At 39.0% G+C, this 24,430-nt stretch overlaps 1 protein-coding gene across 1 annotated transcript in view; it reads left to right on the forward strand.

Moving 5' to 3' along the window:
• Positions 1-24,430, forward strand: part of LOC139127874 (solute carrier family 7 member 14-like) — a 52,506-nt gene that overhangs the window by 17,913 nt on the left and 10,163 nt on the right. Inside the window, 2 exon segments of the mRNA XM_070693732.1 lie at positions 10,102-10,496; positions 10,499-10,579. Coding sequence (XP_070549833.1) covers positions 10,319-10,496; positions 10,499-10,579 — 259 coding nt within the window. The 5' untranslated portion in view covers positions 10,102-10,318.

Below are 24,430 nucleotides of genomic sequence, written 5' to 3' on the forward strand. Positions count from 1 at the left end.
GGTTTCAACTTTTTCTTAATCTTTTAAAGACATTCCTCTTTTAACAGTGCCATAAGTGTCTGCTAATCATACCTCAATATTCGTACAAATTGTTCAAAACTTCAGAATGGACTTATCAGGTTTTCCAACAAGCATGGTTGGCAATGCGTTAACATCAATAGCGTTGCGTTTAATTTATGCCCAGAGCTAGAATAGATACGGGTAAGTATCGAAATTGAGAAGCGGATAGCATGGCTTAGCATGCGTAGTAAGTACAGCACCCGCATACGTCATGTTGATATTAGGTTGTTCAATAGTCGGACAAGTCAGTGATGTTTCTGCCATTCTTTTCAGATATTAGTATGATTTCAAAGTATTGCTTTTCTCAGGTAATAGTAACCTAAGACGTTTGAAAGGAAAATTGCAAAATTGCATTAAATGAATTGGTCTGCATACCGCCACCGTCTTTCTGCTGCGACTGCGTGAACTTACTGTGAGTCAGTCTTCGAGGACACTGCCCTCGCTTCACTGTAATTTAAACCCTGGCGAGGTCCTGCGCGGATATGGAATTACAGACACGATAAAAAAACGGTTGATTTCCTTAGCAACAGCACAAATGAAAGTTTAACTCTCCCGCTGAGTTTGAAAACCGGGCAACGCTAGACGCGGAAACAAAATGAAGTCCCTTTGCCTACAGCATCCTGAAATCTCATCCACCGTCACTCCAATGACGTCATCGGTTACAAGTTGTCGTCTGCAGTCAATGAAACAAAATTGGAAGTTAATTGTTTTTGCTTCCGATGTTATGAAGCCTTGCTGAATTGAATTCAGTAACTTCCCCCGAGACAGACTGTACAGATGGACAGTTGGTTTGTAGAAAGAACCGCCATTTCTGGAATTTATTCTATTTCTTCCTGTAGCTCAGGGCGTTTTAAGGTAGACTGAACCGCGGGTAGATTATCCGGACTCCAAAATATTTACAATACTTTATATTCTACTCCTATGTGGACTCACTCGCGAAGCTTGGTGAAAACATAAAGTTTTAGCCTCTTGGCTTTGTGAAAATCGAAAATTTACTTTTTGCCGAAGAGTTAACACAGGGATAGCCGCCATTTTGAAATTCAAATGTCTGTAAATTGTAGGTTAATACACAATTTTTCACTGTGACCCCTAATTTTTATTCGTGATTCTGAAAAAGAATAGTTTAATGATCAGCTTTAAGACAGACTACAGGAAAGAATCATTAATTTGGTGAACTATCAATGACTACAATAATTTACCACTATTCATTGTAACAGAAGAAGCACGACATTTTTCAGAGCCCAACCGGCAAACTTCTTTGAATGAATTGTTTTTGCACCTATTTTCCCCCAAGTTTTGAGTTCAGTTTCTCAAGACTAGCAAGATCGTCGATTTTATGAAGGTGGCTAGGTTAGGGAGAAGAAGAAGAATGTTTCCGTACAGAAAGTTTGAGCAAAAGTTGAGGTGCCTATAACCTTAATCCAAAATTTGTCACAATTGCACCACGACACAACAGAAAATCACGAATATGCCTCATCAGAACGAATAAGGTACTAACTCGGAGAATTTCTTGACCCTTTGAACCCGGCTCGGACAGAAATGTACGATGACGTCATAGAGTGCCAGGGGTCAGGGTGCAAAGGGTTAATAGAGACATGGTCCCGCCAATTAGAATTGACATATTGACATGAAAATAATGGCACCTAGGCACGTTGACATTGTTTTATCGAGTTCAAATAGCACGATATGAGCCGGTCGAGTGCCTCTATCGCACTCGCACAAGTCGACATGACTGACTCTACTACACAAGAATACTATGCAAGGGCCTAATCTCATTTTGACGGTACTCGAGAAAAATCCGAGCTTTACTCTTAACTGTATCAGAAAACACTGCCGGCCACGTTTCTGCCATCTGTCCGATTTGAAGGTGACTGGAAACATAGTGAACCATAATGTTTACCGACATAACTTGTCGACTATGTCGTCTGTTTGTATGTTAGAATCAACCAGATTTTGGGAGGGGTGTTCATTATTATTATTAGACTTTATTTAAACTCGATAGACTGTTGAGCCGAAGGCTCTTCTCACACAGTGTCGAGATGCAAGAAATATACAATATGTACATTAAAGAATATAAAAAAAACAGAACAGAGAAAAACAAAACATTAAGACAGCAAGAAACAGACGACAAAATATAAAAAAAACGCCAAAAATGGCTTAAGAATTACATTTTGCCCAAAAGATGAGACTTACATTTCATTTTAAAAGAGTGAAGAGTAGAGCAAAATTTGACATCTGCTGGTAAACTATTCCATATTTTGACACCGCTATACGTAAAACTCCTCTTAAAAATTTGAGTTCTGTGTCTTGGAATATATAATTCATTTCTGTCTACAGATCTTGTACTACGACTGTGGACGTTCTGGACACTTCTAAAAACATTCAAATATTTAGGAGCCAAATTATTTTGGACTTTGGACTTTTAATGAATCAAGACTGATTCATTAAAAACAATCCTTTCTCTAAATGGTAACCAGTTTAAAACGTCGAATAAATTACGACTAGGAGTGCTAAAATCTGAGTCTAAAAGTACTCTGGCTACAGCTTTCTGTAGTCTTTCAACACGAAGTAAAAGTTTGTTGGAACAATGACCCCATAGTTTAGAACAATAGTCAAAATGGGGTAATATAAAACAATTGTAAAATATCATCTTAGCTCTCTGAGTTAAAAAGGGACGAATACGTTTCAGATGCAGCAATTTAAAGGCTACCTTACTGCAAACTGAATTTACTTGCTTTTCCCAATTTAGGGTGTCGTCAATGGTTAAACCCAACAATTTTTCATGGTTACACAATCGAGCTGATCATTGCCACACATAACATTTGATGTATTTTTTTGTTCTTGCTTTTTTCTGCGTTGTACCTATGACAATAACCTTAGTTTTCTGTGAAAAACTAAGTGGTTGAACCCTGCTGAACAAATCTGTGTGCTACAATATAGGAGATGGACCGTTACCATTATATCTCAGGTGGGGGCAGGTTAGAATCAGGGCATGCATCCCTTTTCGCGTTCCATCAATTGATGCATATTTCGGTTTCATTTGCATCGCCGTTACTATTTTTGCAAAAGAAGGTCGATAGCGCCACTTGATACAGCAAACATGTTTAAATTTCGACAAAAGTTTGCTACCAAGCCAGCTTAAACTGAGCAACATCCCACGATTCAGGTAGAATATTTCCACGAGTGTAAAATTTCAAATGTTTGTAAAATACTTCGCCGTCGATTTCATAGCTGCCTGAAGTGATATTGTAGAATGCACGTATAGTGATTTTAAATGATTTGAAAAAGCTATTATTTGGCAAGTCTGTACCAAATATGTTGACAACAGGGTTTCCGAAAATGTAAACCTCCTTTATCCAATGTCTCTGCAACACCTTCCGACATCGCAATCTACTTTGGCGGCAGAATTGATGTACCCATCAAAATGCAGTGGGCATATTAGCAGATACAATGTAATTGCGCGCACACCTATAGGAACCTGCTTGAAACTTTGGTCACCGTTATCTCCCGTAGCTGTACGGCCATCAAGTGTTGTGAACAACATGATTTATGCTTCAGATCGTGCCATGTATATACTAGTTGTACCCTCAATTTTATTGTCAAGTATTATGCTCTCAAACCAAGCCGAGCCGAGACGACATGCAGAGGCAAGTACACAATAAAATACACATAAAAAGTGTGTGAACCGGTCACGACTTCCTCGTTCGTATCACCTTCAGCGATTCGCTAGTTTTTGAATTGTTTTTTCTTTTCCAATTTAAAGTAACATTTAAACAGCAATCTGCAAAATACAACATCTGATCCTGGAGTATTGTCATTCAGAAAATCATATCATGTGTGATGGACCGAAATGGAATTACGTGTTTTTGGGCAACGATAACGAAAAAAAGCAATTCCATCAGCGCGGGCAGATTTTGGCGGGACAATGTCGTACAGTCTGTCGTCATAAGTGAGGTCGCGCCGGATTTTATGGCGCGTTTTTTCCACTGCAAAAAAGCTGCATCGAAATAGTGATCTCAAGGCATTGCACTACAAGATAACTCTTGATTTTTTCTCATAATCGACGGTAAAGCTCCCTTCGAATATGATAACACAATATTCCTAAATGAAAATATGAATATTTTAAAAAGATCGGATATATCGCTGAAAATAGCCTGGATAACATGTAATCCGAAAGCGATCTTATTTCTTTTTTCACATGACGCAAGCTGTCGTTTTATCAAAGAGAGATCTTCAAACACCACATACAAATGTGCGTTTGTGAATTGCAACGGGTAAGGAAGCAAGTTGTGAGTTTACAGCCATAATGAACACTGGCTGATTTCGATTTGTACATAAAACATTATAATCCAAAATGTTTATTGGTAGTGCAACGAACCATTAAAATGAAGACGCAATTTGTAAGAGTAGGTTAAAGAAGGATGCACTAGGGATCAGATTATCTTGGTATATTGACATTAATGCAGATCATGTGCTACCTTCATACACGAGAATCATAAACAGAGTGGCAACACTTGCATGCCTTTTGTTCCATGGTCGTCTCGGTTGACTATTGGCTTTTCATATTAAAATGAGCTTCAGAGGTGTTAAACTTTTTGGAGGCTTTGTTTGTGGTTGATAATTACACGAGATTATGCGAAACATACGACGAGATGGCATCGTACTGCCAGTCGCGTAGCAACCATAGTTACTTTGTGAGCTCTCAGGCCAGAAACACTGCTTCACGGCAATCAAAACATAACACGCCAGCAGTTTCATAAACATGTCCTTCCTTGACGCACGTGTAAAAGACGGTATGACTGACCGTAAACCATTGAGTAAAACCAGACAGTATCGATAAAAGACTTTCAAATTTGGTTCAAACACACTCATTATATATTCATAAAAATATGAGAGGAATTTTAAAACGGTAAAACCCACTTTCCTGAAGCTCAAACACTCCCGTTTTTGCCAGCACATCAATTCCGATCAGCACCACACGACAACAACAACACAAACTTTGTCGAACATACTTTCGCTTAACAATTGGTGAAAATCCGAAATTACCGAAGGGTGCATGGTCGGCACTCTTCGGAAAAGAGAGCCAAGAGCTTCGTGAGGCGAGGCAAACACGGATTGCTTACGTAACCGCTTCACGCCTTAAACAATAGGTGTTGCCACTCTGTCTATGATACTCTGTGCTTCATATAACAGAGTGTAGGTCTACTCTCTGGCGGCCCTGGTTTTTCAAAAGGTGTAAACGGGCTATGTCGGCCGTGGGTCAGCTCTAATTTACGTTAGTTCTGAGGGATGGGTTAAGAGTCAACACAAATTTGCGACCGGACCCAAATTGTGTGTGTGAACGCTTAAAGTTGATGGGCTCTGTTGAAACCCTGACAGTTGGCCTAATGCGAGGTTGGTGACTGAAAGGCGGTAGATTCAATACACATAGTAGACGCGAACTAACTTTTTTATCACAGCCTTGTGCCATATCCAGAGGCGGCCCTACGCCGGAGTGTAAACCTTGCAATAGTTCATAGCTATTATTACTTTCACTTAAATTCGGAGAGTCCTATTATTGCAGGGTTAGGGGCGCTTTAAATGCGACGGGACTTTCAAGAAAGCAGACGTGTGTCCACTACAATGTAATCGCCCCAACACAACCGACGCACACAAACCGTTAAATCATGGATGAAATACCGTGTTCGTACAAGGTAAAATGGAGACATTTTAGAGACACTATTTGTGATTTGCGAACATGGAGGATTGATAATTTGAGTTGGCGTGCATTCACACAGACAAAGTTAAGTCTTTGTTTAGGTGTTTTCACCTCTTTAAAGCCCCTGCCCAAGTTAAAAATAATTATGTATAGGGCAGTGCACATGGTATTGCTAAATGGTTGGCGTAAACGATGTTGCTGTTGCTTGTTTTTGGTTTTGAGATGGTTACTTGAAGAAAAGCATCCAGATTCTCCCAGCACTACTTCGTCTGTAACTGTCGACAACTTTCCTGTGTCAGAGTTTCAGCGACTTGATTTGCTGGTGGCACTGCTGGGCTGACCGCTCAGGCCCCCTTTGCATCGTCTAAATCTCAGCAATTCGTTTTATAAACATGCCTGTCTCTGCATGTCCAGTTCAGCATTCGTTGGATGCTTTCGTGTGAGCAGACTGAAATCAGAAAGTTAACCTCTTCCCAAGATGCAATAGTCTGTGCAGCGACAATGACGAAAGTGAGCTGAATGCTATACGTAAAAATACCTGGGTGAAGGCGTGTAGAATGTTCCTGAAGTGGCTCGGTCCATTCAGACAGTGTGTTGCAGATAGAGTTCATCCCTACAGTGGCTCAGATCTTGCTGGTCATACCGTCTCAAATCAGAAACATTCCAGGAACACTAAGGACCGTTCACACGTAATTTTATGCCAGTATTTCAAGTTGACCATAGACGTTTCAGAAACCTTTAAATGGATCCGTTGTGAAAACAATGTAAGAAGCAGCTCCGCCTAATTTTTATGCCAGTATTTGACCTGAGACGTTTCAAAAGCGTTTCAATGAACCTAGTGTGAACACAGTATAAGCGTGTGCCAGATGATGTACACTTGGAGTACTTAACTTACTGGAAAGAGACAAGATTTGAGTTTTGACAGCGGTTCCGGTAGATCGCCAGGTCGAAAGATTACATAGTCTTCGGCGCTTGCATTTGCTTTAATAAACTTTGATGGATTATTGAGTCACGGTTGAACGAACTGGACCAAACATAAGCCTATCAATATAATCATCATGGCTCTTAATCTTAAGTTCATGTTTGATTTCCAAAGAGGATTGACTTGACTAAATGTCGGGCAAACCCACAGAGTACTGAAATCAGCAATATTATTTATCATTCACCTAAAGGGCATGTTTCTAAATATTCATAATGAAATGGGACAAATCCAATCGGATTACAGTCAAGAAAGCATTAAGCCCTTTAGTACTCTGGAAATTCGCGAAATATCATTCGTGAGGTCTGGCTACTACTCGCTACTAAATTGCCTTCAGCGAAGTCAACTCAGAAGGGAAATCACTGTTCGACTTTAGAAAACTTACTACCAGAGTTGATGATGCAAGGATTGAAGTATCATTCCGCTTTCCGTAAATCCTTCGTATCGAGGTCTCAGCAAAATCGGCATTCTGTCGTTTATAATATCGAATGTTTATAGACAGAATTCAGCGAGAACTAATGCTCTCAGTGAAAGTTGAATTCGTGTTTGCCTGCAATTTTGTTCTCGTCGGCGTGTTCCGGTCTCCCTTGGGCAAACACCTCGTATAGTTCTCTTACTGGTACCATGATGCAGTGCGCGCTAGAATATAAAACTCGCACGTTATTATCACGCATTGAATTTTTTAACCGTAGGCTACGTTAGGGTATGTTACTCATAGAGCTCTATAGCAGGTTACACCCTGCCCATAATTTCGTCGCTGATAGATATAATATACACAGGGCATTATTTGGCTTTGCAACATTTTGTCATTCTTGCATAACAATGCGTTATACAACACAAAATCAGTATATTTTCAATGTCTTGAGTGTATATACCATGTTTGATGTAGCCACTGCAATGCATTGTGGGATAACCGGGAAAAGGTCTATACATTTAGTCTGCCAGGGGCGAAAGAATATTGAGTTCCGGATCACAGCAAAACTCTGAACTCAGAAGACAAAATTGACATTATGAGATTATGAAACATATTTTTTTATACAAATTTTGTTCTTTTTATTATTTCAGCAAAGCGTGATGTAACGAAAGTTGTAGCAGTTTGCAAATACTCATCTGAAGGTTGCTGCTCCGAACAAATAAGAAATGCGTTCCACTGAAGTGCTGAATATCCAACAATCGTAACGCTACTCGCTCTATTTTCATAAAGTAAAATTTGAGAGCGGGTCCCACGCACAGCTAATAATTAATTTCGTGTAGTGTATTGACATCTACTTATCTGGAACCCTTAACATTTTGTACAAAATTCTGTTGGTTTTTTTTCCACCATCGCGCCAAACCTAGCCTCGATGTGGACACAGACCTGGTTAGGAAATGTACAGTTCACGTGTCAATCACGTGACCAGTGACACTCAGTACAGGTCTCAAGTCAGTATTGAGACTCATTGAGTTGTAATTGGCATGAAAATCTATATTTCGAAACTAACCCAATGTTACATAGTACACGATTGGAGCAGGGCAAAGTGAAAATTGTGGCTCACGTTCATATACTTTGCTGTCATTCTGTGTTCTTCGGAAACATAAGTCAGCAATCGCGTTTACTACTTTCACCATTATTCCGCAACAATACGTTCGATCATTGACTCGTGAGCTGCGCTGCCTTCATTCAGAAACGCTGTGTTATTCATTTGATAGCCGTATGGTGATTGGCTGGTGTAGTTTACGTCAACCCTAAGAAGAGTATGAATCATGCGCCATTGAAGGACGTCAATGCTGCGTCCGTGTAGGTCGACATACGATGATGACGTCATAAGCTAGATCACTCGATCTGAGATAAATTTTCCATGGGTAATAAAACTGGTGTGTATCGACCTACGAGGTCTCGTTTAGGCCTACTTCATCTCAGTACACTGTCAAGGCACTGTGAACGGTGTTACCTTCATTTTATTATGAACTTCCCAGTTTTCTGTACCTGCAATTTGCCGTCCGAGTGTTTGAATCAAACACCTGAGTTTGAGTTCAATGCGCATACATTAGTGCGCACTATGAGGACAGAACACATATCTGTAGTCCGGACGCGTACTTCATGAGCCATACCCTGATGCACTGTATCAACCACCCCGTTGAGGGAAAGTAAAACTTAACGTACCCACATAAAACGAACTAAAACTTAAAAGTCGACATATTTTACAGACTGCTATATTTTCTATGGTAACGTCAGATTCATCCGCGCGTTAGGATTTCCTCTCCAAACGTCAACTTCATTTATATTGTTGCTAGGAAACGGAATGGCGTCAGTAAAGAAACCATGTTGTCCCAAAGACGCTCAGTGTGGGTGGTCGTTGTTCTTTGTTTCATATTTCCTTTTATTAGACAGTCAAATACGATACAAACGCCATAATAATGTTCTGCACCGTACAACCGGCACTATTTCTTGGCTGGGCGGAAACACTTTTGCCAAAAGCGATGAAAAATATCAAATATCACACGGGATAAATAAATAAATTTGTCTGCCCCATGATGGTCAAATCTGCAAGACAGGGTTGACCGTTAGATTAGATTACAGTATTTTATTTGCTTGCCCAGATAAAAAAACGGAAGAAAGAATAAAAATGACATTTATATAATTATTTAACAAGGTTGAAGAATGCTCTGAACAGATTCATCTACCATAAAACCATTGTTCCAGCTCAAAAACGTACATATCGTTTACAAGTATAAACGTTACATATGGTAACTCGTAAAAAGGGCATTTGTCGTTCAGTTGTGTGAGATAGTCGGAACTTCATGCACTGTGGTTAATAATGAAGTTATAACAACTTCATTGAAACTTGTTTGTATAAATATTTAACTTTATTCAGTACTTTGTCCATGACAACTGTTCTCAGTATGAGTTTCAGTTTCAATGTCAAAAACATCAGCGAAGCCACGTTCTTGTTGTTAACCTTGACAGAGCTGATCCTGTCTTCCTCCGTCTTAAATACTCTCAAATTGTTCCTTTTCAAGGTGCAAATAATTGCACGCATTCAGTGTTAAGTCAAGGATTGTATTTAAAGTTCATGCCATGGGCGCATGTAGCGAGGGTATGCAGCAATAATAAAACCAGCTGACTTTTTTGTATTTCATGTCGTCTCCTAGCTTACGTCATATCCTTTCGATGCTTTAGATCAGCGATTGCAAAAGTACTTCAACGCTTTCGGCAAACACTTTAAATTAACAGTTGCTATGCTGATGGTGCGTGGTTCTTTGAATATCCGGATTATGTGGGCGTTATCACGATATTTTGCCAGCATTAGATGGTATCCAGCGTTGCAACATTTTGCCGCGCGTCCTGATTCCCGCTGAATGTATGTCTTTTGGTCTGTTGCAGGCTGTGGGCCGATACGTGAGATCAGTTGATTCGCAGCGCTTCGAAGGACGAACAAGGATCGCTTAACGGCGGCGACGTCTGATTTTTGCCGTAGGATAGCTCACATGATCCGGTCATCCCGCCACCTTCGACGTTGCCCTAATTTCTCGACTCTCGCCTCTCTCTACTCCTGACTTCACCCGTTGTCTTTCTATCAAGTCATAAAAACCTCGCCACCATGGGATTTCAGTTCACGTGGAATTCGATAACCAGCAAACTTCTGCGCACCAAAGCGTTCGACTCTTCTGTGGAAAGTGCGAATGTGCCCATCGCCGGTAGACTTTCCAAGTGTCTCTCAACCTTTGACCTCGTTTCTCTTGGCGTCGGCAGCTGCATCGGCACTGGTATGTACGTTGTGTCGGATTGGTTGCAAGAAACGTGGCGGGTCCTGCCGTCATTCTGTCGTTCATGATCGCTGCTCTGGCGTCGATTCTTTCAGGTGAGAACATTTCAACTGTACACCCTGTTTTGTTACCTTCTCAGTGCTGCGCATGTGTGTTTGATATCAGTGCTCATTTGGAGATCCAAGTAAATTTGTTCTACTAATATAACAGGTGTATAATTTTCAAAGGGCCAGTATTATATTGCAACTTTTGATATTTTTCGTGAATCTTTCCATGGTTTGCTTTCTGTATTCCCATAAATCACGTTGAAACAACTTCACTCTGTAGAATATGTTGCGTTGCGGATGTGTGAGTTGTTGCCATTTTTGACAATAGATTAAGGGACGGACAGAAATTCGGCATTTCGCAACGGCAGTGTGCGCTAAAACGATATACATACCGAATACGGGGTATTTTCACGAGTTGTTATTAGAAACGAAATAAAAACTGCAGCAGGTAGACGACGTGACAATGGTGGTCAGAACCAAAACCGCTCCTGCGGCCTCGATATACAGCCATATACAATTTGGCGAGACGCGACCCAGAGAAATTGTCTCATGATTCCACGAAGTTATGCGGAATTTTTTGAGAAACTTTGCACAATTTTCAGGTCGTTCAAAAATTTCTACAGTCATGAAGCAATTTTTACCAAGAATAGCTGAAGGAATAGCTTTCTCATTTAACCTTTCGGGTCTTTCAAATATTAGTCGAGAGCTAAACTGGGATTGTTTGCTCAAGAATACGACAGGTGCGATGAGGCGATCGTGTGCCACTTTTCAACGCAAACACTGGAGCTATCACGGAAGTATTACATTTCCATAAAGAGTAAATGGCGCAGAAGAAAACACTCGGGGGAAAAAACGTTTGTCCCAGTCTTAAAATATCCATTTAGAGTGAGGGGGGAAATTGCAGGTGTGTTAATAGCTTTGATTGTTTAGATTAGTGGGCGCAGCAATGCTGCAGATAATTCAATATGTAAGCAAACTAATAGAGCGAGTGAGCAGTCCAATAAACCGGCATGAAAAGCCGACGGATATACGCATGCGTATTAAGCAGATTAACGATCTCTCTCTCCCGCCAAGTAATTTTGAAATTAAATGGTTTTGAAGAAAGTGCGCGTCACCTGCGAATGCATTGTGTTGCTACAATCACAGCCTTAAGGAGTCCCTCTGGGTTATGAACAGGCGAATTGAAATAGAAAATGATTAAATCACGACAAAATGACAGTCGCTTGAAATTATCGTGTGTATATATGTAACACGGACGTCTTCCGTTTTTTGGTTCAGTTTAGCTCATCGCATTGTAACCAATCGGCAAGACTTACATGTACGGCACTAGATTCCGCCATTTCTACTTGTATCGTCCATAAAACTAACAGTTCAATCAAAAATTAAAGCTCGTGTCATTGGCATTAAAGCTGCGACCATGCGTAATCATCAAGAAACTTATTCCCATCGTTGCCATATCCTGGTCATCCTGTCAGTGAGTCATGCGTGACGTAATGCCGCGCGACTGTTTATTGCTCAGATAACCCTCATGGCAACCATAAATGGACTTTTCAACGTCTTACAAAGTGACAAAAGACCGACTCTAAATATTACAGACTAAAATGAATTATCTGCAACAGCTCCTTTTCTGAAAAGAGCTCGAAAATTTATAATTGTTAGCAGACGATATAAGTTTTCGCACCGTCGCTAATTGTTCCCGCCAAAATGTTTTACGTAAAATGGTTCATATTTTAGAGTGATTTCCTGTAATTAGGACAAAATTGAAAGAGTACACCGCCGAAGTTGGATGTCTAAGTAATATCACTGGGGCCCACATTTATTTTTCATAAGTGCAGTTTATTTAGTATCGCGGATCATGGAGAACCATCTACCAAAGAATCAGTTACGTTGGTGTGGTTTGCTTGTAGTACGCAGAAACGTAGACGTTATGACGCAATCGTACTACGGTAGTTGACAGAGGCCAATCGTCTGTGTGCACGTGACTGAAAGTATAATCATCTCATTTGTAGCCAAAGTGAACTAGGCACGCAATACTTACTTTAATTGAGACAGACGGTCTTTCTCTTAAAGAGACATGGCGACGTGTCAAAAGGTACATCTATATTTAGAAACAGATTTTTCCCCTTTTTACTGTTTTCGGATTTACGGCAACTCGCCATTTGCTACATGGCAATACTTGATGATGCCATAGACAGTGAAAGCGAGCTGTCTGAAATGAAACTGGTTGTTGGACGTGAACCTGGGGTTGTCATTATTATCATATTTTGTACTTAAGGTAGTCTGAGCCTCGAAAGTGAAATACTTAAACTATTGCTCAAACTTTGCTCGATGAAAATTTTCAACCATTCTCTAACCAAACAAAGACTAAAATCAGGGGGTCTGTAAGCAAATTTTGGTACTGGAGAGAAAAATTACCTGGTATGTACCGATATTTGAAATTCAAAATGGCCGCCGCCCATGTGTTAACGCTATAGTGAAAACTTAAATTTTCGATTTTCGAAAAACTCAGACGGCGAAAAATTTTCTTGCTACAAGAGCGTTAACATAAGCACCAACAAGTTGTGGATCAAAAAAGGAATTGTAAAAAATTGAGAGTCCGAAAAACCCTCTACGAGGTGCATTCTTCGATATGTCACGTGACCCTTCGAATCAAACATTCGTGTAGTTCTTTAACATTTACGTGAGAAGTTGAGTTGGCCTTACGTGGGACAGTACCTGTGTCGTTCGAAAACAATTTAATTATTTTTATGTAGAAAAGTACTGTGTTTTCTTTATATTCTTAAAATAATATGTTAAAATACAAATCATAAGCCTTGCCAATATCTGGCATCGTGTACGAATACAATGCCGTCATCGACAAATTTTGACCAAAATTGAGTTGTCACAATGACATTGCAGATTCATACATGCATTATGACATGACTCTGGGAGCAGAACAGGATGATATTTAAACAGCAGAAAGAGAATGACAGGATAATGGATCTTCACATCCCCGGATGAGGGAGTTGAGACATTAATGAACAATGCTGATAATAATTGATTTTTTTCCAAAATATTGATGTTTGTATCTAATCCAAAATCGAAATATCGAAGGCGATAATTTTGTATGAAAAGGTGCGTCAACTGTCAAATTTCCTGCAGTGTTGCATGAATACACGCTTAATGACTTTTATTGATTGAATGGTATTTTAAATTTGAGCTGTACAAATAAACTAAGCGTGCTCATAGAATTATTCGACCGAGATTTTTCCCCTAAAATTTTTACATGTTTTCAAATTTGAATAACAACCACTAAATATCACATGAATAACAAAATTTGGTGTCGGGTCACATTGACGAGGAATTGAACTCATTACCCCTCGTTGTTTTTATCATCATCTCGAAGAAATGGTCGAGAGCTTTGCACTCGCTGCACTTCGTCAGGGGATGGTGACATATTTCAAATTATTCTTTGATTCTTTTGAAGCATAGGTTCGATTTGCTCAGACGATATCTTTCTTTTTGTTTCCCATCACCTACCGAAGACAACTCAAAAGTAAAAAATCCATTTAAGGTAGAACGCACCTCGGGGACAGAAATTCGGGCCTTCAAGTTTTATCAATTCTCTTTTGACCTACCACTTGTGGGGGCTCATTTTGAAGCTCTTGGCGAAAGAAAAGTTTTCACCGTCTTAGTTTTTTGAAAATCGAAAATTTTATTTTTTCCCATAGAGTTAACACAAGGATGGCGGCCATTTGAATTTCAAATATCGAGAAATCGCAAGTTGTTTGTCTCTCTAGTACCAAAGTTTGCACGGTGACCCCTGATTTTTTTTCTTGCTTCGGTAAGAGAATGGTTGAAAGTTTCATTGAGGAAAGTTTGAGCAAAAGTTTAAGTCTTTCACTTTCGACGTGCATATTACCTTAAATTAACTTTAAATTATTGCTGTACTGTTTGCATGTCTTTACGTTAGTCTTTTACTTTCTAGTTAGGCCTAAGTCATATTTTTATAGATCCACCCACCCACCCATCCATCCACCCACCCATCCATCCATCCATCCATCCGTCCATACATAAATGCATATATATTGTTTATGAAGTTTGAAGAGCTCTATTCGTCCAACTTCTCTTATTATAATGCATGGGTGTGAGAAATTGCAATTGTCTGTTTCACTTTAACACAGTGGTGGTAATTGGAACGTTTCTGCCCTCAATCACATCTAACCATAGAAACGTGCAGTGCGTAATTCATCTGGCCAGTGTGAAAACATAGCCTTCACTTTCTTAATGAGCTTGCTATGCACTGAGTGTCCTTGGCATGCAAGGTCACGTGTATCTCAGTCAGTGTCTACCCGTGGATTGAACCGTTCGTCCGATGCAAAAGGTATAGGGCGCCATACTTGTGTTTTATATCACTGCTCCAATGCAAAAAAACCTTCCAGGATGATTCTTTAGAAATGTTAAGGGACTGGACCTCAATTTCACGGCAGCCAACGACCGTCATTATTACCTGCTAGAGGTCAACCAGCTATTGTAAAAATAGTTTAAGGGACGTATTTTTCAATGATTTCTGTTCATAGACGAATCAAGGGTATTCATGTTCAGGGCCAAGATAATCTAAATTTGCGGGGCTTAATCATACACAAAAATAGGTACATTCACGAATTAAATGGGTTGTATAAATATAGATTATTCACATTTGTACATACATAGATACATACAGACATGCATATATTAATTATATATATATATATATATATATATATATATATATATATATATATATATATATATATATATATATAATATATATATATATATATATATATATATATATATATATATATATATATAATGTCTCGTTTTAATTTGACAGTGGCAGTAAAGTCGAATGCCTTGGTTTAATTATATCGATGTTCACATCCTCGCACCTTTGTGATGATGAACTTGTCTGATATTTAAACCTTCCGTGTATATCACCGTGATGTTGCTACTGTTCAGTGGCGTCGGAAAAGTTCTAAATTTGTACGCTCGCGAAGGACTCAGAGGGGATAGTTTTACGCCGTTTTGGAGGCGAAGTAATCTTGGATTTGAAATATTTATGAGCCTTAGAAACAACAGATTGTGGTTGTTCGATATAATCTCCCCTGGGCATCACTTGGTTTGCTCGTGAAATTTTCAAAGAAATCCGTTTCATATAGGATATCAAAGGATTACATTTCTCAAAAAAAACACTCAAAATTCGATTGTGGGCAAGGAGCCGAATGAGGGCAGCTGTAAAATATGCGATTGACAGAGCTGAAATAGCACATACCATACGTAGCCGCTTCGATGGAAAGATTAACACATACATACACACACGTCGACACAAGCAAATCGAGACTATGGCATTGCGTTCTTTTTACTTAAATATGAAGCGTGGTAGATTACATGTACAAGAAACACAATGTCCGATCAGAGCGTTTTAACTTATCTGAAACAAAGCTCCCGTGATGACCGTAAGTACAGACAATTTGCATATAGTTCTTGTCGCGCATCCCGGGCATATAGGCACCCCTTGAGGTTTGCTTATAGTTAATATCATTCTAGCCACTGGACCACGACAATCCAACATTAACCTAAACTCAGATGATCCCTGTCTTCATTATTTATGGGAAAAATTTCCAGGCATCTTCAGGCGAATGGCAGCATTAGCATATCAAAGCAGGGCATACTGTGTGTAGAGCTGCAGTATACTTAATACTTCTCTCCCTTTCTCACTTTCTACGGTCAAAGGAAAACATGGCCGTGGACTGCGAGGTTCCTGCTAACTAACTTTTGTTATTATGGCAAACCTTTAAACTCCAAACCCTTTACTTTATTAATGGAAATCCTAAAATATCAACATGTATGTATGTATGTATGTATGTATGTATGTATGTATGTATGTATGTATGTATGTATGTATGTATGTATGTATGTATGTATGTATGTATGTACGTATGTATGTATGTATTTATGTAGTATGTATGTAGTATGTATGTATGTATGGATGGATGGATGGATGGATGTGCGTGTTTATATATGTATATGTTTATGTATGTGTCTATAATATGTATGTATATTTGTTTGTACTGGATCGTGTTAACTTTGTCTGTTTTACTCTACTCTGTTATCTCCTTGCACATTTGAAAAAGCATGTCTTATCGAATATGTGTAAATGTTAGTTCCTTTATATCTTGCTATGAACGTTTGAAGAATTATAAGTGGCTCGTATGGAAGTCTGAGATTTCCAAATATGCATAGCTGATTTTGACGCATTCATGCAGAATGACATCTTATTCTGTCATAAATCTGCAACATGATGATTCACAGCAACTGATTTCCGGAAGGCACTCTTTAACTTTTGATTTAGGCGCTTAATATAAAATACTTTGTTTGCCATCGCGCGCTGGTAGGTTTTTAGAGAAAATTAAGAAAACAAACACAATGTTTACACTATTACAAATAAAAATATTATTATTCCAAAATAAACCAAATAAAATTGAGCTTATGTTAATTACGCACTTGTGTTTTTGTCTGAGTTTGTTTTCCCCCTGCTTGGCTGGCAGGTGTTTCAAAAATTAAAAGACGGCAAACAAAGAATTTTCTTTAAATGGCCTTACGTATAAAACGACATCCACACACAGAAGTTGCATTGGAATAAATTTAAATAAATAAATTTGGAATAAATTTAGTGGCATTAAGGAACTAAATTATCCAATCTTTCTCGACACTTGAAATTCAAAATTCATTGGCTGCCCTCCATTATAATTTTGGATTTTCACAAAACTGAGACGGTAAAAACTTTGCTTACTAGGAGCGTTTGAAATGACCACCCTAAAATTGGTAGACCAGGAAAGTATTCCAAAAATGCTAGATTCCGATTGTGCACCTCCCCCCCCCCCCCCCGCAAAGTTACACCCTATCGTAAGTCAATGACAATTAAGGGAGCTTCAAGAATATTTTACAAAGGAGGGGCTGTTGTCGTCAGTTCTAGTCAAAGAAGTCAAATAAAACGAATAAAGATTGCAGCATCACCGGAAACTAATTGAGAAAGACGAACGGAAGTAATGGATTCTACAAAAAAATCAATATGGCGGCCCAGCAACCACTTGGCGGGTAATCTCTGTCAAGCGCACCTGTCCGGCGTCTGATTTCACCGTTCAGATTAGCAGCATTATCCACTGTTTTCTTTACATGGACGGCACATAATTCACCCTCAGCCTGCCTTTGACAGCTCACTGAGTTAATTGAGATTCCTCGTTGGTCTACCTTCAGTCCCAGACTACATGTTTGACGATCGGAATGTCAGGCACACCCGTCACCATGGCAACCATTTGAAGTCTTGTTAGACGCTTTTCCTTTTATTTATGAAAAGCCATTTTGATTCAAACATAGTAATTTAGCTTACTCGCTCATGCGTTTCATTCATCCTTATGTCTGTTTTCCCCTGGAGGCCTTTTTTGCATGCTCGGTAATTTCAGACTAGATTTTTTCGTTTTCAGAAAAATAGAATTTCTAGAGTGGTGAATTTGAATGGGAAAGTCTTATATTGCATGGCTGAGCCACTTCTTTCCAAAATTCAATCCGATAATGGTTCAGTGCTTGAAAAACCATCTAACCTAAATTAAACGTGGGCCTCTCGTTTCACGTTACTCTGACATTTTGTAGCTTATATTATCTTAACGAATGATATTATGTTGTGGTCATACGAGCGAGTCGCCTCGACAAATCTTTCAAAATTCCAAATTTCAACGCAGCATAAATATTCATTGATGTTTGGACAACGTGCGCTGAATAAATAACACAAATGAACTTTGGCGCGAAATTTTTCCCGGTCGTCAGTAATCTGATGACACGACAGGCGCGGACGTTGACAAATATTAAGAGATGTCAGAATCATCGCCGACGTAGAACATTTTTCATTCTGTGAGTGGGAAATGGATACGCGGTGATGGTTGTAAAGATAAGCGGATGTCACCGGAGAATCATATTTGTTTTTGACAGAAGCTTTTTCAGCGCAGCGGTTCACGCAGGTCGGCTGAAATGTGTGATCAACACCCAAGCAAGAACCATTGACAGGTCCCGCGAGATTTTACATGGTGGCGCGTTGCTTTATCAAACCTAAAACAAATTCTCGACAATTTCATTGTCAGTGCCTGGAAGACAGTTGCATAGAGGATTTTGTGAATTAATGATTTAGCTAAAATGTTCAGCTTTGGGCATGCTTTTTTTACAATTAAAATTGTATGAAACACTTACAGAAGAATATTAAAAAACTCATGTCCTTATCACATTCCCGATGATTGCTGACGACACAGATTGTAATCTCAAGGAACAGAGTAATCTGTCTTTCTCTGTGTATCTCGCTTTCTCTTTCCCTCCATCTGTCTCTGTCTTTCTGCCTGTCTCTCGCTCTCCCCTTAACTCTCTCTCTCGCTAAATATGTCGCTCCTTAATTAGTAAAACGAAAATATTTGATGCTGCCGACGTATTTTACTACTGCAAATGAGACATGTCAAATAAGAGTGCATATAGACGAGTATGCAGATAGTGGTTCCATCGTTTTGTGGAAATGAAATTTACCGATTCTCCCCCTCAGGACAATCATAGATATCTTTAAATATTACATATCCCATAACTGTAACTTTTGATAAATTTTCAAATGTTTTTGTTCTGTCTGTAAGACGCAATTCCGTGCTATTCTTCTTAAATCCTGTCAAAACGCTAGTAGTTTAGCTTATGTGTGTATAAACTGTAATGGTATTGTTAACAATAACATTAAAGTACCGGACTAGAATCCATTGATCAGCAAAATTTCACATATTTTACAAAAATGATTGTGTTTGCAAGGCTGATACTGGATATCTCATCGTACGGATAATTCCGGGAGAAAGGCAAGAATATGCTTTGTTTCCTGGAACAAGAATTATGAAATATCATCCAAAGGTATAGTGCCTGTCCTTTCAAAATGAAACATTCATAACAAGCTTAGTAGACTTTGGAACTGCACAATTATTAATACATGGTGTTAATTTGAATACTTACATCCTGCTTACGATGTCTCGCCAAGTGCTGAAAGAACTCAACGCTTTGCCATTGAAATCAACTAATTCGAAATTCAAAATGGCCGCCATCCCTGTGTTAACTCTATTGAAGAAAAATAAAAGTTTGGATTTTGAAAAACCAAGACGGTTAAAATCTTTCTTACAAGCGGTGCATTGTATTAATGTAACAAATAAACATCGGTATTCAGATATAGTCTTTCCGTCACTCACTGTCTTTCCGTCACTATCTGCCTGTCTGTCTGTCTCTGTCTGTCTGTCTGTCTGTCTGTGTATGTATGTATGTATGTATGTATGTATGTATGTATGTATGTATGTATAGTATGTATGTATGTATGTATGTATGTAGGTATGTATGTAGGCAGTTAGTTCTTTCTTTGTCTCCAGCTTAGTAAATACACTGGGAACACATGTTTACTAAGGGAGAAACAAAATTTCGTGGAGAAGGGTGCAGAGTACTGTTAGTCCCTGTAATTTTGGACCATTGTGATTACTTTTGAAATTCCCTTTTTCCTGTTCTGAATTTTTAAGTATAACTGCAAAAAAAATTATAGTTTCATAATATCTGTAGAAAGTTCGTTCGGATATTGGTATAACCAGACGGCAATAAAAGTCCATCTTTGCCGCACTACAAATGACACCCTTTGTGAAACACAGACAAAGAGTAACACAGAGTTTCTCTTTGTCTGTGTGTGAAACAAGTAATGACCATCTATATAGAAGCCTCCCTCTGCTGAACTGTCAACATGTAAAATTTCTTGTATCGTGTCATTTGGATGAAATCAAGATTTTAGTTTTCTACGGCAGATTGTAGGCATTGCTCTATTTTCCGGTGAACACTTCTATTTGACAGACTACACGATGTTATGAAAATTTCACTCATATTGCATATATTCTCACTCAATAAGTTGTTTTTTCAAATAATTCAAAATAGAAAACACGACGAGAAGATCACCGCGTTTAAAAGAGACTTATATAATGCATCTAACTTGTCTATGAGTTTCTCTACACATTGTAGACATGCATGACGTCATTCACAAATCTCCAGTGATACAACAGGGTGAATTATGGGATATTTGTTGCATTTTTACATCGTTTGTAATCGATCAATTATCACTTACTCGCAATCGATTAGTTCGTCACAATCTTTGATATGACCCATTTTCTTAATTGTCTATAAGGAAACCGCAGTGTGTCTTTTTGAATTCCTTGCCGCGACGTTCAATAAATCAACTAATTGTTATTTGAATGTATGTTTCTGGGGAATCCTTGGTCGCGTCTAAGCCAATTGTTTGCTTTTGATCAAATTTCATTCATTAAAATGCCAGTGAAATGTCATCCGCTAATAGGTTGATGTGACATGTGACACGTTCCATTCAATTCCTTATTCCGCCATTTTAATTCTCCGAGCCCAATGTCACGCTTCAAGCGAACATAAAACTGACGCTACGCGCATGTCAAATCATTTTGCCTGCTCGAGTTGCGGGATTCAAGGGCGTGTCGTAGTTCAGTCCTCACCTGCTTATCGTAAAGTGACAACTGAAGGCTATAAACGCCATGAAAATGAATGTTTCAAAACTTTATTCATGCATTACCGGCTGAGGCTTTAACGGGCATTCTTTTGTAAATACCACCTGCGAACAATTTTGGCTGCTGTTCAGTAGCCGTGACCTTTGACATTTTCAATTTTCGGTAGTATTTGCAAGTTCATCTGTTCTTCCTCTCAATATGTGGAAATATATACTCAGAAACATATATGTAAACACAGTTTCATGTGCAATACGTATGTATGTATGTATGTATGTATGTATGTATGTATGTATGTATGTATGTATGTATGTATGTATGTATGTATGTATGTATGTATGTATGTATGTATGTATCAATGTATTTAGGGTGAAAATAATAGAAATCCATTAAAAGTGAAAGATAATGCAACTGTAATTAGAGAGTCATGGATGAAATGCACCTTGAAGATTAAACATGTGATAAACCTTGTTCTAAAATGAAATGTTGACTTTGTTCTTAAATAAAATATTGACTTCTCACGAATTTTTTTGTTTTGCGTGATTAAGTTAAACTTGGTCCCAGTTTGTTATCGAATTGAATTAAATGACTGCTTTCTTTGCAAAGTGTTTTAACAGTATACGTGATTTGAACACTGGTCAATTGGGAATTCGAATATCCTGATGATATGTCCGGGTTGATGTCTCGCTCGAAAACTGAAAGATTTCGTCACTTATTCTTAAACAGAATCTTTTCTTCAGTTAGATTTCTGCCATTTGCAGGCGGAACACTAGAGCTAGGGTAACATTCTGTATGTCCAGAGTTTTTAAACACTTCAAAATGATCGCGCTCTGCTCAATGATCAGCTCGCAAACGTCATTTCAACGCAACGCTGTGACGTTTGGGCGTTGCACAAATTGTCAATTCGTGTACGTAATATCTTACTCTCCGTTCAAGGAACAGAAATCTGTTTGCACTTATAAAAATTAATGTGATAATGGATTAAATACATTACCCTAGCTCTGATTTACGAAATGGAGCAATATGAAAACCTTCAAATTGAATTTTGTTAGATTTTCATATCATATCATTGGAATAGTGCCGTGTCTATGTACATGCACACATATCAGCTAACCCAGCTATACCTCCCTCCATTCTCACCTACCTACCTACCTACCTACCTGCTCGTACAACTCACAGATAACGCTGTGAAGCTATGCGCTCGGCAGCCATTTTATAATTCAACATATTTTTTACAGACATGTGAATGACCAATTTCAGAAGCAACTGTTCCCAGGGTATATTCGAAACCCTGTTATTTCACTGTTTGTCGTTGATGAGCCGCCTATTTTAATGCGTTGTCACCTTGGTTACCATGACGTAATCTACTTCCCGAATAATCGCCGGTTTATTAATTTTTGACCGGATTCGGGATAAAATTTCACCAGATATATACGAACGTCAAATTCAGTTTGAACAAACAAAGGAAGAAATCGAGAATGTGTGAGTAAATTTAATCACACTATCAGCCTGATTTAGAAGTTACTTCGCTCAGCGTGAATGACAGCCGAACAAAGCCCATGCATTATTCGTCGCAAGCGATGATAGCAGTTGTACAAATAAATGAAACGTCGAATCGATTTTGAATAGTTCAGCGACCGAGGCAAGGAAATGTGAGAAACTGCCGAACTTGCACGCGTGAACAGACCCGGGCACGATTTCATAGCATGTATTCAGTGCGCGCGCATAATAAAGGAGTGGGCACACACATCGCGTGATCTTCCATACATCCACATATATCTTTTGCGGCATTGTAGGTTTGTGTCCCCCCCCCTCCTCAAAGAAAAGAACAGGCGACCTGAGAAAAAATACAATTCATCAAGTTATAATGGATATCAATAGATTTCATAGCCTGCAGGGACAAGTTACAATTTTCTTAATTGGTCTGAATTTAATTGAGGTAACATCCAATGCATAAGGGCGCCATGCTATACATGGTTGTGAAAATGCTCATGCCCACACCATGTACTAGCACTTGCTCGTTTGAAAATTGTGTCATAAAGTATTGAGGTTGTAGAATCTTAAATAAAATTCAATAGTCCTGAGGGAAAAAACGACTTGAAATGTAGGTATATAGCAACGATCAGTTCGAAACAGCAGCAGATTCAAAAACTTGGCAGAGATGCAATCAAGATTTTAGAGTAAAATCGAGAATTCAAATTATTCTTACTGTTTCGAATACTGGTTTGGTTGATGGGAAATCAACGATGAAGGGTCGGCAAAAAGATGACAACACTGAATACAGCAAAACCTGTCAGTGCTTTGGCGCCCTTTTACACGAACTAAAATTTTCGAAGATTAACGTGAAAATAAAAATCTAACGAATGTTATGGCTGCTAGTCAGTGCTAGCTGTCCTTCTTAGTTATACCAAGTCATTTTTCACGGAACTTCCGATGTCACGTGACGGCCATTTCCTTAATGGGTATTTCCTATGATGCGGCGAGCCAACCTCAGCGCTTGTCGCCTGGATACCGCGAATGGTCGCGCCATACACCGTATAAAATGCTGTCTGATGCAAATTTTGCTAACGTTGGGACCTCATTTCGGGGACCAACAGTCGCAGAGGCGGTAAAAATTACCATGGCTGTATCAGAACTTTGCAAACGATTTGTTGTGTAAGTCATATTTGCAGACAGGGACAGAAATTTAAACATATATTTGCTTCAAATTTCACCTATCCGCGTTTCTCCCGCCGCCATAACCTTCCATGTGAGCGAGCTGCCTGTCTTTTTAAAAAAATTGAGAGCGGGTTATCAATGTAGAAAATTTATCCTTAAAAGATGCAATCACTGCCTAGTGAGAATCCGAGCAAAAATTGTCGTGGGCAAAATTTCGTCCCTGAGTCAATTGAATTTGACAGTCTTCTATGAATGAATGTCACTGCTGGCCATGCCTTGCCTTGAATTCACTCACTCGCCCACCTTACGCCCACACTTCCGATTAGTGTGGGCAGAATCTTTGATCACTGGCAACTCAATGTCAGCCAATTTTCTTTTCCTTGAAAGTTCAGATCTCTCGGATATTGTTAGATTGATTGGCGGGAAAACCTACTTACAGGATAAAGCTGAAGTGGAATTTAAAGTCTGGTAAATGTCGCCCCGAAAGGGCGAGTAATGCCGCATACATAAAACTAACAGTAAATCTGCAAGATCGAATCAAGTTTCCGAAAATGCAGAGATATTGACGCAGCTGCTTACACAACGTCTGCGCAAACACTGCAATTGGATCCGGCACACTTGCGGCAGACGACAAGCCTTGAATGAGCAC

The sequence above is a fragment of the Ptychodera flava genome, unplaced genomic scaffold (genome assembly GCF_041260155.1).
Source record: "Ptychodera flava strain L36383 unplaced genomic scaffold, AS_Pfla_20210202 Scaffold_38__1_contigs__length_1544198_pilon, whole genome shotgun sequence".
Taxonomy (NCBI): Eukaryota; Metazoa; Hemichordata; class Enteropneusta; family Ptychoderidae; genus Ptychodera; species Ptychodera flava.